Source organism: Labrus mixtus, chromosome 23, assembly GCF_963584025.1.
Source record: "Labrus mixtus chromosome 23, fLabMix1.1, whole genome shotgun sequence".
Lineage (NCBI taxonomy): Eukaryota > Metazoa > Chordata > Actinopteri > Labriformes > Labridae > Labrus > Labrus mixtus.
In genome coordinates, this window is record NC_083634.1 from 17,450,144 (window position 1) to 17,467,953 (window position 17,810).

A 17,810-nucleotide genomic window follows, 5' to 3' on the forward strand; every position below is an offset into this window, starting at 1 on the left:
AAAACATCATTCTCCCAGTTTGTCATCAAATTCTATGAGACTAGGAAATTGAAAATCAAAAAAAAATGCTGCAAAACTTAAAAACAAGATTCAAGATTTGTATTTGTCACATGCTCATACAAGATAGAAGAAAGATACTTTCTTGATCCCGAGGGAAATTCAAAGCGTCCAGTAGCAGGTTACAAAGACGTACATGACATGAAACATACACAACAAGTATGAAATGTTCTGATACTCATTTTGTTTCTGAGACAAAGTGTGGGGGGGGTCATCTTGAAGGGAACTGTACTGTGTTATGTTGATGCATTATGTTGACAGTCTAACCTGTAGAGTTTGTGTTACACAGCAGAAAAGGTAAGAAGGTCTGCTACACGTGACTCTACACCCCCCCCCCCCCCCCCCCACTGATCTGCCCCTCCAGATTCTGGTTCACTGTCAAACCTCCACAGACTGATAACACTCTGAGCGTAACTTAAACATGACATATTTTCATTTAGAACGAGCTGTCTTAAAATAACACAAGAAAAAGCGATAAGGACAGCACTCCAAATTTGTGTATTTAATTGCCACACCTCTAATAAATACACAAATTTGGAGCGCTGTCCTTATGCGTTTTTCTTGTTCCAATATTTGTTCGGGATTCAGCACCCAGTTGTTTTATTTTGAAAGGGAGTTGAGCGTGTTTTTTTGTTGTTGCCTATCATTAAAATAAGATGAAAACACAGGATAAACAAACAAGAGTGAAATATCCAGAAGGGAACCTTTAACGAGCCGACTTTCAGCAACTCTAATTCTTCTTCTTCTGCAGAAGTGAAACCTTTTTAAGGGTCGTGTTCATTACTGAAGTGTCCAGGACTTTATGTTCTATATCTGTGTCCTGAAAGTCAACAAGTGTCTCGCGTTGTTTTTTTTTTTTGTTGAGAAAACTTAAGCGTTTTTTTTTTTTTTTTATAAATGTGTTCACGTGTTCATTATCCATCAGTCCGTCCATGCCCCCGCTCTCTCATTGGTCAGACACATTTATCACCGTCCAATCACTTTGTCAGGATTGGCGGCTTCATGAGCCAATCCTACATGTCGAAAAAACTTTTCCTTGTTTATTTCTGTTGTCGTTTTATGTCGACACTGCCACTGCATGGAGTAATGATCCCCTGTTTTGTTTTCTTTTTCTCATCTTTTTTTTTTTTTTTCTCCAAACGGATCCCCCCCCCCCCTTCTTCTGCTTTTTTTATTTTTATTTTCCCCCCTCTCCATTTTATCCCACCTTCCTGCCTTCCAATTTTTTTTGTTTTGTTTTTGACGACAGCAAGTTGGAATAGATCAGGGTGACATCCCAGATCTCTCACAGGTCAGTGTACATCTCACCTTCCACTTCTTCTTCTTCTTCTTCTTCTTCTTCTCTTTTTCTAACTCATTTTTCCCGCTTCCCTTTCTTACGCCTCACCTTTTTTTCCCTCTCGCTTCCTCTCAACCCTCCATGTGGTTTCATCCACTTAACGCCACACTTCACCCCTCCATTTACCTGTGTTCCTCCTCTTCAACTCATCCTCTCTTCTCCCCCCTCTCTCTCTCTCTCTCTCTCTCCACCCACTCACATTTATTCCACTCGACCATCTCGTCTCACCTGAGCCGAGTCGATGCAGCGCTCCTCAAACTTCGATTGATTTCCTGCTTCCTCTCTCACGTCTCAATGCTGCTTATAGTTCCGACCACAGGCGGAGGTGTGTTTATTTGGCCTGTTTAGACATCACATGGATTTAAAAAAAAAAAAAAAAACCTTCACAAACAATGAGCTTTAGACCTTGTATCTCCCCCAGAATAAACATAATTACTACAACAAAGGGCTTTAAAAACAAGAGGGAATAGACTCCAAGATTTCTGTTTTTAATCGTCAAGGATAAAGCTGCCTTTGTCTCTCATTTCAAATTCAGAGGAATCGCTTCCAGCTTGTGTTCATCCTCCTCCTAATGGTTTATGAGAGGAAAGAAGAGAGGCTGTAGACAATCCTGGTTAGACCACCACATGGATACAGTTCTTATTTGTAAATCCTTTTTTTATCCTCCTTCAGTCATTAACACTGTGATGCTGTTAACTATTATTTTGTAGATTTTTCACTAGGCTTTTCAAAGGATATATTTTTTAAACACGATTAATTGCTAATTTTAAATAGTTCATCACGATTAATCACATTTTTTAATCGCATTTTTGGAATTTCATTATTTTGCTTCTTTTTAAAAAAACAGTGCTTCAACAGGACCGCGCCTTCGTCGTCTTCTTAGTCCGCTCAGTCAGGACTGAAATGGTCCGGTCTACAGAGGATTTGATGTTTGTGCCACCGGCTGTTCCCCGCCGTTACCCGTTCGTGTCTAAGCACAGCCCCTGTTGCCTAGCAACCTTGACAGCTGCATTGTTACTAGCAATAAAAACTGACATCGTGTAACTTGTGCTTTTATTTTAAAGATCGTTTTAAGGTCCCTTTAGTTTAACATTAGCAACATTAGCATCACTAGCTATCCGACTGAGATGGAAACAACGACTTATATATAAAAGTTTAATTGTCGGCGGCTTGAAAAGTCACAATCTCGTTTGAATTGGTGCGCAGTAAATCTTGGGAAATGTTGGGCGACCAAGGGTGCACCGGATGGATCCTACGAGGCCCGGGGAAAGTCAGTCGTACTTTTCTGCTGCCTTTGAACGAGCCTCGGAAAATGGACAGCCTGCGACGCAACGCTGTGTCACAACTGGTCTTCGAATGCACCCTTCAAAGGATTCAGCCCTTAAACTGGGACTCAGCAAGTTAAAGAGTTTCAAACCCTGATAGTACAATTCACTTAGCAGACTCTTTTATCCAAAGTGACGTACATCAGAGAGTAAGAACAACACAAGCAAGGATCTAGAAAAAGGGAACAATGTGAGTAAGAGCAAACGATCAGCTTTGAGTCTGATTGGACACACAGGTGCTGACAGGAAGTGACCAGAGGCAAAGCACAACATTGAGGGCAGTTCTTGAGAGCTCTAATCAGTATAGAAACCATCTTATAAGTCGTCGTTATCAAACAAAAACCATCGTCATTACCATCATCATCATCAATAATATGGAGACCATCATCATTAAGTTAGTAGGTATTCATGAAAGAGCTGGGTCTTTAGCTTTTTCTTAAAGGTGCAGAGGGACTCTGCAGATCACATGGAGTTTGGAAGTTCATTCCACCACCGGGGGGCGACAGAGGAGAAGAGTCTAGTCAGCGTCTTAGGACCCTGTTGTGAAGGTTGGATCAGACGCCTTTCATTGACGGAGCGTAGCGGGCGGGGGGGAGCGTAACAGTGTCCTCAGCTCAGTAAACTTTCAGCACTTTGTGCACGTTGTAATATTGAAAGTTGCCACTTTGGTGCTTATCTGCTTCAAGAAATCTGTGGAAGGATCTCCCACACATGGACACAACTGTAACATTTTTTTCCCCAGCCTGGATGGCTTGTGCTCATGCATTTCTAAAAAATCATTACCGAGCGTAGGGCGGGAAGTTAACGGCGTGTGGATGGACTGTGTGGGTGTCAAACTCGTAGTAAAACTGAGTGTGGTCGTTAAATAGACCTTTTTTCTCTTCTCCCTCGTCTGTCGCAGAAAACAAAAGGATCTTACCTTGTAGGTGGTGGGTTGCATACTGTACTGCTTACCCCCCCCAAACCCCCCCTGCATGAATATCATATACAGCACGCTTGACTGTATGATGTATACGTGTGTGTTCAACACACACACCAACACCTCATACACTCAGAGGCATGCTCTTGTGTTTTTTCCCTTTCCCCTTTGTGGAGCGACGGGGTGTTGACTGAGTTCAATATGAGTGTGTTGGCCTCAGGTGGCTTGCTTGTAGCTCTCTCGCGCACAGATCTGCACACACACACACACACACACACACACACAGAGAGAACGCTGGCACGACAAGCAAAAGGCCATGAAAGCTCATGAATAGAAAATGAGGCTTCACCCCTCCGTTTTTGCATTTGCATGAAAGAAAAAGAATCCCTGCACCAGGTTTTCCAATCGCTCGTTTAGATTCCCTCCCTCCTCCTTAAGATGTTGTTTATTTCATGTTTTGTCATGCACAACATCATGGCTTCCACCCTGCATGGAGGTGCTTGGATAATGAATAACCCCTGCATTATCAGAGAGAGCGGACAAAAATGAGAGGGGAGAAAAAGAGGACTCTCTCTCAGGTTGAGCAATAATTCACAAATGAACTCCTCGCGTCGAAAGATAGCATTGTTTGTTGTGGAGACTGGGCGGGTGCGTTTCTGTTTCCATGCCTCTTTCTGGGCATCAGCCGTGGTCAGAGGTTTTTTTTTTTTCACTTTTGGGGAGTTTCTGTCCAGCCGTGCGTACATCCTACCCATCGCGTTTACTGTGAAAGCCACATGAGAGGAATCCTGGAGCCGATTTCTTGGAGTTTTGGCAGAAACGTCCTCCTGGACTCGCAGATGAACTGATTAAAATTTTTGGCTGCCCAAGGACATTCTTGGTAATCTGTGTCCCAGTCTCGTGAATGTAAAATCTCAGCAAGGCAGAAAAGGAAATATTTTACCCCTGGTGTATTTTTGACTTTTATACCTTATTTATTTGATATGACAGAGGATAGAGAAGGAGACAAAGACGAAAGTAGAGAATGACATGCTAGAAAAGAGCCACAGGTTGGATTTGAACTTCGGTCGCCCACTTTGAAGACGATGGCCTCCATGCTTCGGGTGCAACCTCACCGCTTGGCCATTGGTGCCCTGTATTTCTAAGGTAGCAGAGAATCATCGAGATAGAGATCTTCTCCTGTTGTTAAATTTGAGGTAGTGCGACCACTCCTGTTTAAAACAAAAGGCAACTTATATTGGTTTTTCCCCCACATCCATCATCCCAGCCAGAGTTGGATTGCGGCACAGAAACTGCAACTCGACCAAACCCTAAATCTGTTCTGGGAGTCCTCTGTTGCTAAACTAACCTTGAAAAGTTGGCCTTGGCTCTAAGAGTCTATATCGTCATCATATGTTAGCCAATGGGTTCTGAGATTGGGCACAAGATGGCGGGCTTGGTGGTTAATAATTGTCAGAGATTGGTGTCAACAAATGGCATTGGTATTCTCATTTTAGTCTCTTTTTAAAAATGTTTCTGTCTCTGCCTTTGACAGGCGGCTTTATCTCCAAACATCTTGGATTGAGGAAGCTACGTTTAAAGAATGCAAAAAAAGGACGGTCAAGAGATAAGAAAACCGGCTGCTGAGTTTCTGTGTCGGAGCAAATATTGACTCTGCAGACTCAAAGTTCTTTTCACCAACTCAGACAGTTAAAGCCGATCTCTCCTTCTTTCTTCAGAGTCTGTTTCTTTAACAACCAGGCAACAGTTTGGCGAGAAGCCGCCGTCTAGCCGAGTGCTAACAACTCCGGAGCCAAAACATTCCTTAATATGTGTGTGTGTGTGTGTGTTTGCGTGCATGTCTGCAGCCCCGACTGACAGCACACTTTGCATTCTTGTGGACGGAGAGAGGCAGACATGACGTTGTCTTATATTTTCTCAGTGGAAGGATTTCTCCTCCTTAGCCAAAAAAAAAAAAAAAAAGAAAAGCTGAGAAAGATTTCTTTTTCTGCTTGTTAAATTTCGCAGGAGAACTTCTGATTGTCTGCTTAATAATGAAGACGTCTCGCTCTGTTTGAGCCTCTTCTTCTTTTTGTGGCTTTTGGAGCATTAATGAGGCACTTAACGAGCGCTTGAAGTCCGCCGTCTTGTGCAGTGCGAGCGATCGGATGCTCAACTTGGAGTCTGCAGCTGTTTTTTCATGCAGTAGCTTAGCAACAATCCCCGGGTAAACCTGCTCACTTCATGTGTGCCGCAGGAACGGTTCAGCCCGAGTTTAATCACAACAAAAGAAGCATTTTCAGACACTCTGACGTTTATCTGGACTAGTCGTTAAGAAAAGGTGAAAAAAAAAAGATTAGAGCATAATCTCAATCCCCTCGTGGAGTGAGTGTGCAGAGATTTGCTTTAAACCCGAGCAGAGACGTCTTTTTGTGCAGGTGTGACAGGACGAGTGACACCGTCAGATAAGAAAGACAAAAAACGCTCGAACACAGCAAAAGGATTTAAATAGAACATTTTTAAGCAGGAGAGAAATTATCGCCCTCTGCTCATGCAAAAGTCAGGAGAGGAAGTGTCGCGACCTCTTCTCTGCTCTCCACCTTTTTCCCCCCCTCGCTCTTTGTCTCTCAGCCTCCTCCTTTGTTCTCTCTCTCTCTCTCTCTTTCTCTCTCTCTCTCTCTCTCCTTTGAGTCTCCTGCTCTAACCGTGCGAGTGTTTGCTGCATGTTGCCATGGCTATTCTTGGAGCCTGATGCACTCTGTTACCTTCCTGTGAGACTGACTAACTCCTGGGTGCTGCTGTGTGTGAGTGTTGGCATATGTATGGGCGGGTCTTTTTTTTTGTGCATATGAGAGAGAGAGAGAGAGAGAAAGTGGAAAAACACAAGTCAAGAAGTTGACTTTCTGACTGAATGTCTTGATTTTCTCAGGCCCCCAGCAGCCTTCTGGAGGCTTTGGAGCAGCATTTGGCCTCTCTGGAGGGCAAAAAGACCAAGGAGTTAAATGCAGACACCAGGTAGACATCCTTCATTTTTCACCCTGTTTTCTTAAAAAAAAAAAACATTTAACACCACTTAATACATCAAGAGAATAATTAGAAGTTGCTTGAGCGTGTCTCATGTTTTTTGCAGAGCGTCCACCCTGTCCAGCGCCGTCTCGTCCCTCTCCTCCACCGGCATGTCGTTCAGCCGCATGGACGAGAAGGAGAAGCAGCAGGCCCTGGAGGAGGAGCAGGCCAGACTGCAGGCTCTTAAGGTAACCGTTTTTTTTTTTTAGCTTCTGTACCAAAAATCACCTCTGAGTCGAGGGGTCGAGACTCAGTGCTGTGGCAGCAGAAACACCAGCAGCTGCAGCAGCAGGTCGAGCAGTCACAGCTCTCACCTCTCAGTTTAAAGCAGCTCTCAGCGTCTTCAAGAGTCCCATTTCAACAGCATTTTCTTTTTGTTTTTTTGCCCCATTTACAGCAGGTATTAAGTTCTGTCTATATCTGGATACACTATTGTGTTTGTCCTGGTCTGTAACACTTTTTACCTTTTTATAATGATTCATTTAATTCAGGAATTTTCGGCATCAAATTACCGCTTTCTTCTTCACAGATTCAGCTCAGCATGTAGACCAAGTACAACACCATGTTTGTGTCCATCAATTTTTTGGTGGCTAAGGCTTCAATCAGCACTTACTCTGTGTTTTTACAATCAACAAATTTCAAACAATCAAACAAAACAAACTTCTTAAACTTGCGTTCTTCCTCACACAGATCACATCCAAAGTAGTAGATACAAAAATACACAAAGAGAACATTTTCTCCCAGTATCTGTCTGTTTATCCTATCTAGTTTCAATCTTTGTGTAAATATTGTCTCTGTGTGTTTGTTTGCACTGGGAAAGAACAGAGAGCTTCTGAGTACCAGAGTCTAAAAAACTTCTTGTCTGTGTCGAATACAAGGCAAATAAACCCGATTCTGATGTTAACGTTGAACATTTTTGTGATGGTTGAACATTGAATCATCTTGTAGTTATTCATGTAAGTGGGCGGTTACATGACTTTGGTTCATTTATTGTCATTTGAGGAAAAAAAATAAGTGTCTTAGTCACACTGGATTTACAAATCCCCCGCTGTAATGACATCTATAACAGTCTTAAAAACGAGTCATGAAAATCTCTTCTTGTACAGAAGGAGAACAATAAAGCGGTAACTTACCGTAAAAGTGAAAACTTACTGTAAAACAGCATCTACAACAAACTTTAAATCTGCAGCAACGATGTACCACTAGAGCCCGATAAAAAGGTAGAAAAAAATCTATAAAAAGATAAGAAAAACTTATATACTGCTCAACTTTTGTCCTGTAGACATCTGACTTGTTCTGCTGATAGATTTCTCTGCAACTTTTTTTTTTTTTTTTTTTCTGTGTTGTGAGCGTGAGCTGCGGTCGACGCTAAAGGCCGGGAGTCTCACAGCGCTAGGAAAGTCAAAGTGTAAAATGTGTTGACATTTCTCGCTCGGAGCCCCGGGAGTCCTTTCCTTACAGCGAGCTGTAATTGAGTCTGTACAGTGTGTGTGTGTGTGTGTGTGTGTGTGTGTGTGTGTGTGTGTTTAAAGTATGCTTACATCCTGGAAGAAAAGATTCAGTATGTGTATCTTTGTGTTGCCCGTGTCTTAGTTGTGTGTAGTTTGTGTACTTGCTGTCAGATTAGGTTCTGAGTGTGTGTGTGTGTGTGTGTGTGCGTGTGTGTGTGTGTGTGTGTGTGTCTGTCTCTGTGTGTTTGTGTGTTTGTGTGGTTGATTGGATTTTAGCGCCCTGTTTACTCTGTGCCCTTGGTCGCCCTGTTCCTGCCAGGGTCCACTGATTACCTCGGGCTTTTATTTTGAAGATAGAGCGAGTGAGATCATGAGAGAGCGAGAGAGAGAGGGGTGAGCAGGGGTCACAGCGATACTCGGCTACAGCTGTCTGAGTGCTCTGCTGTCCATATGGACTTTACACACACGCACACACACACACACACGCACACACACACACACACACACACACACACACACACACACACACACACACACACACACACACACACACACACACACACACACACTCTCGTATTGAAAAAAAAAAAAGACAGAAACACTTCCACACTCAGCTTCTGTCCAGCTGGGGGCCGCAGCCCAAACAATAACAGCAGCTCCCGTTTGTTCCCCTCCACGCTGTCAGAATACCAATGAAGAGGATCCACTACAGCAGGAGATTCTGTTTATTTATCTGCTCCAACTGAGCGTTCCCTCTAAACGATGACGCCTAAGCCACGAAGTCAATTGGACTTTTTTTTTTTTCTCAGAAAAACGCAATCAAAATAAATGAGAAATCTGTTTTTTTTTCCTCAAACTGGTTTTTGTCGTGACGGTTAGTCATCTTCTTTTCCGACACGATGAGAAATGACTTTTACACTCTGTTGTCGAGACATGCTACACACACACACACACACAGGCTGAAATACACACACATGCACACACACAGGATCCTATGGGCTGCACATCTGCACACACCTCTGCAGTGCTCAGTAAGTGAACTGGCAGCTCTCCAGCCACCAGACATATTCCAGACTTTTTCCGCACCGGGACTTGAACCAACGACCCCCTCCTGTTCCCATCCCAAATCCCTACAGACTGAGCTACTGTATAAATGGTTTAAATAACAATAACTTTATTTATATAGCACCTTTTAAAAACACAGGTTTACAAAGTGCTTCGACAAACAGCAAAAACAAGAACAAAGCAAACCAAACACAGAAGAACATAAGAAATGCAAAATACTAAAAGTAATTAAATACAATTCAACAGAAAAGAACCCATATTACACGATACCCAACAGACATATATAACCCGACCATCATAAGAACCCAGGCAAAATAGATGCCATGATTGACAGCTTTGTTGACGGATGCAGGTCATTCAGCGACGTGTGCACTGTGTTAGCAGAGGAGAGCCCAAATGGGCGAGAGGAAACACAACGAACACAAACAACAAGAGTCAGTGAATTTCCAAAAGCAAGCGTCTGCTTAAAACCCCAAAAAAACTCATCTGCTGTGGACTTTACAGGAAACATTTCTTGTTTTTCTGATGATTTCTCACGAAACAAACGGAGAGAGAGTTGAGAAATCTCAATCCAGAAATAATTTTTTTTGCGGCATCATCACCTTGTAGATGTAAGTGCATCTTTTGGAAAACGCTGATCTGACAATTGTAGCAACAATAGTCAAGTCAAGTCACATGTGTTTATAAAGCACATTTAAAAACAGCAGCAGCTGACCAAAGTGCTGTACAATGCATCAAAGAAACAGTTTACAGGGGATTACAACATATTACAAAAAACACAAAATAAAATACGATAGAATAAATAGGAGAGATAATGAAAGCAATAACTGGAATCTGAAAGAACCGTCTATTCAGGCCCAGAGGACTCAAATGCTAACATATAAAAATATGTCTTTAGAAGGGTCTTAAAAGAGTCAGTAGAGGATGCAGACCTGATTGGAAGAGGGAGGCTGTTCCATAGTTTTGGGGCTTTAACTGAAAAAAACACGACCTCCATTATAGCACCTCCATACCGACTTAGACGTAAACATCGTCTTCAGTGAGAAGAAGAATGTGTTTTAATCAAAGTGGATCAGTTCTCTGTAGGGAGCGTTACCGACCGTGTAGTACTGTGATCACTATCGGGGGGGAATAAACGTCACAGGAACACGTCTTGCATCAAAAACACCGCGGTGACTGTGTGTAGATAAAAAAAAAAAAAAAAAAAACCCACAGGCTCCCAGGAAGAAGCAGCAATTTCCATTCCCACTGCGACAATCCATACTCCACATCTCCACCTTTTTGTCCTGCTCTAAATTGCTTCCCCCCCCCCGAACATGCTCCCACATAAGACACAAATGCATCGATCCCAGAGGAGATATGAGGTCAACAGTAACAAGACCCAGAGGGAAATCAAATATAAATGAGCATAAGAACATATTAATAAAAATCAATCAATACGCTGATGATCTTTAATGTTGTCCCATGTGTGCGTGTAATCGTAACCTCGTGCATTATTTACACGTTTACATTACTCACAAAATGCCAAAACATAACATCATCTTAAAGGACGGCTAATGGGAAGCTGCCGGCTGTCAGATTTCCCAGCATGCATCACACTAACCCTGGAGCCAAATGTTTAAATTCATGCAAGAAATGAAACCGTGGAGGAGGTCGGAGAGATTTTTTTAGAGGTGTCGGAGCAGCTGATCTTCTGTCATCAGGTCAAATAACTTCCAGAGGTTTGACTGTGTTATCCAGACTGCTAGCTGAACAGAAAATAATGAACCATTCTGTTATTTATTAACCTTAAATAATTTTTTCTACGAGTGATTGGTTGATTACACGTCTTGTATGTAATAAATGGTCGTCGGCCTTTCTCAGATCTTAAAGTGATGTCTTCAAACTGTTTCAAACCCAAACCACGCTTCATTTACCGTCATAGACGACGACAACGCAACCAATCCGAACATCGGAGACATCTCTGATCAACCTTGTTAACCTTTCATTTTTCATCAACTATTTTAAGCAGCGTACACACGACGAGGTAAACAGGTTGGTCTTGAGCTCGATCCCCCCTCCCCCGATCTTTCCAGATGTCCCTGTAGCGTGAGGTGTGTTCAGAGTCTGCTTAGAGGACCGATCCTATATCATTGTGTTGTGTGAACCCCGAGGACAGTTGAGAACTCACTCTGGGGACTTTGATGTGGAACGGAACGACAGACGATTTGGGCAAAAGAACAACGACCACAGAAAATCAACTCTAATAGCGCTTTCACACCTACAGAAAACTCCTGATATTTCCAGGAGGATTTATATATGTGAATGCAAACAGACAAATATTTTTGCTCGGACTTCACCCGGAGTTTCTCCTGCCAGACCCTCTAGTATTTTCATAAGTCTGAGTGAGCTGATGTGAGAACTCAGCAGGATATTATCAGGAGAATTCAGCTCGAGCCAATAGGAGGGGGGAGTGATGCATGTTCTCTGCTCTTTGGTTGATATTGGGATTCCGTTGAACTACACATAGCATTGATATAAAGGTTATATCTCTATACAGCGTCATATGGCGGACTCCGCTACTTCCATGTCTTTGTTTTTTTTTTACATCACGTCTTACCTCAGGAGACCCCCCCGCCCCCTCTCCCGTCTGACAGAAATAGTCTCCAGCTGTGAGGTAAATATGTGAACAGCCAGGTCAGGAGAATCTCCGGATCAGTCCTCCTGAAGTTATCTAGATATTTTCAGTAATGCATAGTTTCATCCATTGTAGCGAAGGCAGCATCCCGACGCTGCTGACGACAGAGCCTCAGATGTGCTGGGGGATTTTTAACAGACCCACAGAAAGCGAGCTGCAGAGTTTGTTTTTAATCGTCATTAGAAACCATTATCATTAGTTTTTAAACACTTTCACTTAATCGTCCGTCATTAAATTGTGTTTTCTTTATCCCACACCAGAAGGCCCTCGCTGGCACAGGAAAACAAGCAATCAAGTGTTTTTTTTTTTTTTTTTTTAGGAGTTAACTTGGATGAAGGCCTGAGTTTGAGTCTGTCTTTTCTGAAGCCAATCGCTCTCAAAATATCACCAAAGAACACAAATTGAACTTTTTTTTTTTCATGTTTCTTACTGTCGTTACTCCACACTGGGCATGTTCGCTGTGAGAGCGAGTTGAAAGGACAGAAGGACTCTGAAAACACTCAAAGTTACAGGAGGACAGCCGCCTGAACATTTTGTGCGCCGTTTCCTCCGAGTTATATTTCCGTGTTTGTGTGCGTCGTTGTGCACACCTTCAAGTTCAATTTGCTTTGTGTGCGTGAGAATGTGTGTTTGCCTCTTTCCAGGATTTGACTTAACAGGAAACTGAGCTCTAATTCATTTGTTCATTTGCAAAAGGAAGTGACTGTTTGACAATGTCTTCCTGACTGCATGATGTTGACTTTCTGTGTGTGTGTGTGTGTGTGTGTGTGTGTGTGTGTGTGTTTTCAGGACCAGCGGCTGAAGGAGATTGGCGTGCATACTCCGCCCTCTGCCTCCCCCAGCAGTCAGTCGATAGGCAGCGCCAACAACAACCACATCGCTCCGACACCAGAGCTGTTCAGCTCCGCGCTGTCTGCCAACAGGTGAACACGTCAGCTCAAGTCTTTGACTCCTTAAACATTCACAACCCTTCAGGATGAGCTGTTTGATACTACATGTCCCAGAATTCTTAGAGCAAACACTCACTGAGCCTGCTATTTACAACTTATCAACGCATATATCCATTAAAAGTCCAGCTAGACGAATGTGCATTGATCTAATTAAAAAGTTGATTATTAAAGCTCCTGTGAGAAGTCTTAAGCTGCTTATGAATCATATAGAAACACGACTCGACATCAGCTGCTTTTTTTTTCACAGCGCTCTCAGTTGAAAACAGTTAAACTTTTGGAACATCAGTGTCACCTCTCCCTCATCGACCAATCAGAATCAAAAAGGGGTGGGACTTCATTTATCATCGGAAATGGTGGAGGAGAACGCAACCCGACTCCTCCCACAAAAAATAATATAAATACAGTAATAATAACGATACAGTAAAGAGATGTACATTAAAATGACATGAATAAACATATAGTAAATGATGGAGGATTAAAGGCTTTATATGCGATTTTTTGATCCAGCAGATGTCGCCCTTGAGCTCCAGCATGAAACCAAAACAACTCACGCTGCATTGTTGTGTTAGCATGCTAATGCTAGCGATCTTTATTATGCTCGTATCTTCACACTGCATGTAAATTTACCTGAAATGAGCGTGATCTAGAAACACAGTTAATCAGTGAGTACAGTATGTTATTCTTCTTTTCTCTAGTCCCTCAATTAAACAACTTTTATTCACGAGGGGAGGAGTCAGCCGGCCGTCCCGGCGATGTAAACAAACTGAAGATAGGACTCACAGAGTTATTTTCAGAGGATATACTTGATTTCTTTTACATTTAAGTGTGAAAAATCGCATATTCAGCCTTTTAAGGATATTCTTGAAGATCAGGACGTGAAATAAAACTTTTAAAATAAAAATCTTGAAAAGCTCATTTTCTTTGTGAATAATGGTTTAAACTTGAAAAACAATGAAACAAAACTAGAATTAGTATTAGCTGTAACTTAAAACAACCTGCTGCTCTTGAAACTTGTTTAATCTGAACTTTTGATGCAGTGAAATTCCCTCCAATCACAGAAACGTATTCTGGCTGTAACATAGAGATACAAAGAAATACAACAGAGTAACTGGCTCTGAATTTACAGCTCCTAACTGTTTTATTGCTCTGTGGAAATTTTTACAGCTCTCCAGAGAGCGAGGATTCATCTTTATCTGCCACAATCGAACACTTTTAGTGGTGACTTTGGCTATTCAGACGAGATTGATTAAATATTAAAGCTCTGTCTCTGTCCGTCAATTCCATTCCTCTCTTTGTTTATCCTCTCCTGGCTCGCTGTTTCTATTTCTTTACCCCTCTCTCTTACTTTAAATCTCTTATTTCACCTTCTTATTCCTCTTTCTCTCTCTCTCTCTCTCTCTCTTAGTGTGCCCAATCTGAACAGTGACCTGTTTGATCTTCAGCCGGCCTTCATCCCCGCTGTGCAGAGCAATCCTTCCATCTCCAACGCCAACAGTGCCTGGGGAGGTACGCTACCTGCACACTCACACGTGCACAAACACACACCTGCATGTACACATATGTGAAGGCCACAGAGGGGACGCAGACATGCAGATAAGACGGACTCTACAGCTCCTAGCACAAACGGATGAAATAGTCTGAGTGTGTTTTTCCTCTAGCTTGTCATCCACGTTGCTATTGGTCCATTTTCCGACCCATTCATTCTGTGTTTTGTGTAAACCATCCATCCACCCCGTCATTATTTCATCCCCTCTCTCCAAAAACTAGTCTTGCATGAAGCAGCTGGTGTGTCATTTAAACGAGAACAAAAAAAAGGAAGCAGGTGTTTTTTTTATTGTAAATCCTCGCGGCGTTATGTAATAACAACAAATCCTATGTGTTCACACTCCAGTCACAGGCGGTGCCGGCAGAGGTTCACCCACCGTGTCTTTTGTTTTCTTGTTTATCAGAGTGGATGAAAATCTTCTTGCAGCAAAAAATGCTGAACATCAACTCGACCGAAACTCTGAAAGATATGACATTTCAGCTCGGCGTCGGCTGGTTGAGTTAAAAAGTAGCAAAAAGAGGCTTCTGTTAGCTTAAAGTATTACAGGATACATGGCAGAGGATTAAAGAGAATAAGTGCATGATCAAAGTCAGAGCTATCTTAAAGATCTACCTCTTTATGCTATCAGTGGGTAGATCACTGAATCTGATATTATAACTCCAATGCTCACAGGTAACACAAAGGATTCATACTGCAGCAAACGTCCAGGCCTGTAAATGACTATTAAGAGTGTGTTAAAGAAGTTAGAGAGTAATTTGGGAAATAGTCTTAATTGTCCCCTGACCAAGAGCTCGATAAGAGGATTCATATGACGTGTCTATGTCTGTTAGCTTAGCAGCAAGACTGGTAACAAAGGAAGGTTAGGGTTAGCCTAAGGGGCTACCCTAACCCCTAACCCAGTAAGCCAAGGTTTTATCACAAATGAAACAAGTCAAGGAGTGCTGCTGGGTGGATTTTGTTACCTTTTTGGATCAAGCCAGACTAGCTTTTTCCAATGTTTGTGCTAAGCTAAACTAAGCTAAGCCAAGCTAAGCTAGCCAGATGCTAGCTGGAGCTTCATATATGACAAGTAGATTTTTAGAGTAGTGTCAAACTTCTCACAACAGCTAGATATGACAGATATCATTAAAAACTTAAATATGATTTTAAATGCACATTTAGGGTCAAACTGTACACTTTGTATCCGTCATTTTTAATCTTCCACTTTTCTAGATCACCTTAGTGAATCTCTATCATGTTTCCTGGAAGGTTAGCTGTAGCGGTCTTGTCATATTTATTTATAGACGTTGCGGTGCTCTGGCTCTCTTGTGTTTCCTGTCGGGTGTTCTTGTTTTCGCGGACTCCACAAAGACAGCCGCTCTCTAAAGGCTTCAAACTCTAATCCCCAGCAGGGATGTGGATGAAGACAGAAAAACAAAAGGTGTATCGCTGGATTTCCTCTTGCACGGGCTTAATACTCCAATGAAAGCCTCGACATTCCCCACAGCCTGAGCACAATCCCACGTTACTCAGCAACAACAATGGCGGCATGCAGGAGACTGTAATGTCCATGTTAGCAATCTAATGGGATTAGTTTGGTGGGAGGTGTTGGAATCCTAACGGGAGCAGCCTAAACCACTATCTGATGTTTAAATCTAGAGTTATTTCAGAGCTTCCCCAGTCCTACAGTTATCTAATACAGTGTAAGGTTTTTAATGGATCATATCTAACTGCATCCCTCAGGATTGGAGAGCCAGCATCTGCAGCAGACCACCCCGGCCATGACTGTAGATTTCGATGCTGTGTTTGGGAATAAGACAACGCCAAGTAACAACGGCACACAACCTGCAGCCGGTAAAGCCCGCCCCTGTCTGACTGTCCAGACAGTTACTGAAACTGAAAACCTTTTGGCTTTGCTGGCAGCACAATCGTAGCATTTCACTAACACACGGTTATGGTTTTTCTTGCCACTGCGGGATGTTTCTAGCTTTTTTTTTTTTTTCTTCACAAAGCCCTTTGTTTGCAGTGCAGCTTGTGTTCAGGGCTCCCTGATTTCTTTGCTCTAATCCAGTATAACCACGTCAGTGTATTTTGTCCTGCTCGGAAGTTACAACTGGAAGCTGTTGCTTCTGGTGTTCCGCCTGGCTCTAGCTTTGGACGCACAAAACTTCTCTCCAAACATAGCCGCTATTGGTGTAACTGCAGTAATAAATTAGATTGGATACGTTTGAAGTTCAAATTAAATCGATCACTTGGAGATAAACTCCTAAAAGCTTGTCTGTTTTCATTCAGCAAATACGGTGATGTGATTACCCCAAGGGTTTCAAATGGATTTGGATCAAGAAATCACTAAATCCTGATTGGTGATTGGAAAACATAGCCCGGACCACTCTCAACTTGTAAGAAAGAATAAAGACAAAATTTCCCCTTGTAAAACAACCAATTCGTTCCCGTCCAAAAATAGAAGCAAGCCGTTTCATAAAGTAGGAATTCAGGGCTTTGAAGGATTCGACATCAGTCGTTTTATAGTTTTTACTGAACTGAGCAGAAAGTTAACAAATTCCAGATCTGATTTTACTCAGTAAGTCAACTTTTCTTTTATCCTTCCTTCAAAGGCCTTAATCATTTTTGTAGGAATTTTCAAATCTGATAAACCAGGAAAATGACCTCAAATTCTTGTTTTGAGTCTTTTTATGCCAAAAATTTTCACTAATTTCCTTCATTTTGTTTTTTATCTTTGGAAACAAAAGGAAAGTTTTCAGATATTCCACTTACAGTTTTGATATCTATCCATTAATCTCCAGCCAAAATGTTAAAATCCAGTGAAAAAAACCTAAACTTAAGACATCTTAAATGAGTATATAGAGAGTGTGGATGAACCCCCCCCCCCCCCCTTGTGCTCTTGTTGTGGTTTTGCTGCCTGTTCTGCTAACAGCTTCAGACTGATGGCTTAAGTGTTGCAGGTCTGGGACTTTGGCTCCGAGCCCTCTTATTAGCTTACTTTCTTTTAACCTCTCAGCAGCTGACACAATCAATCTTGGCGCTTCTCAACCCTTTCGGGTCTCCAGACACCCCTGCAAAGCATATCATTTTTAAGGCGCTGCGAGTTATCGGCAGCTCCGGAGGCAAAGCAGATAAGAGCGACTACCTGCAGAGGTCATCTGAAGACTATTTTTATCATAGAGGGAGGAGGGAGTTGATAAAGAAGAGCGGGTTTAAACTCTCTGAGCTCACAGGAAGTTATGGAACTTTGGCGTCTTAAAAATGTGACTTTTCAATCCATTAAAGGATTTTTATAATCCATTAAAGGATTTTTATTAGTTTTCATAGTTGAAAAAAATCACCAACCAACAGTCAATTCATCCTCCTTATGCATATTTCTTTGTAGCCCTTGTTAGATGAACTCTGTGTCACAGCCGTTCATTGTTACCAAGACACCCCTCAGCGGGCCGTTTCT

General features: G+C 42.2%; 1 protein-coding gene across 6 annotated transcripts in view; it reads left to right on the forward strand.

The window, feature by feature from the left end:
* Positions 1–17,810, forward strand: part of si:ch211-200p22.4 (phosphatidylinositol-binding clathrin assembly protein) — an 89,608-nt gene that overhangs the window by 49,994 nt on the left and 21,804 nt on the right. For 3 of the 6 annotated variants that reach the window (XM_061031715.1, XM_061031719.1, XM_061031717.1), the window contains exons 9-14: positions 1,307–1,348; positions 6,549–6,634; positions 6,750–6,873; positions 12,668–12,801; positions 14,234–14,334; positions 16,097–16,207. In XM_061031715.1, coding sequence (XP_060887698.1) covers positions 1,307–1,348; positions 6,549–6,634; positions 6,750–6,873; positions 12,668–12,801; positions 14,234–14,334; positions 16,097–16,207 — 598 coding nt within the window. Of the gene's footprint in view, positions 1–1,306; positions 1,349–3,622; positions 3,644–6,548; positions 6,635–6,749; positions 6,874–12,667; positions 12,802–14,233; positions 14,335–16,096; positions 16,208–17,810 lie in introns of all 6 variants that reach the window. The other 3 variants (XM_061031716.1, XM_061031720.1, XM_061031718.1) reach the window with 3 other exon arrangements.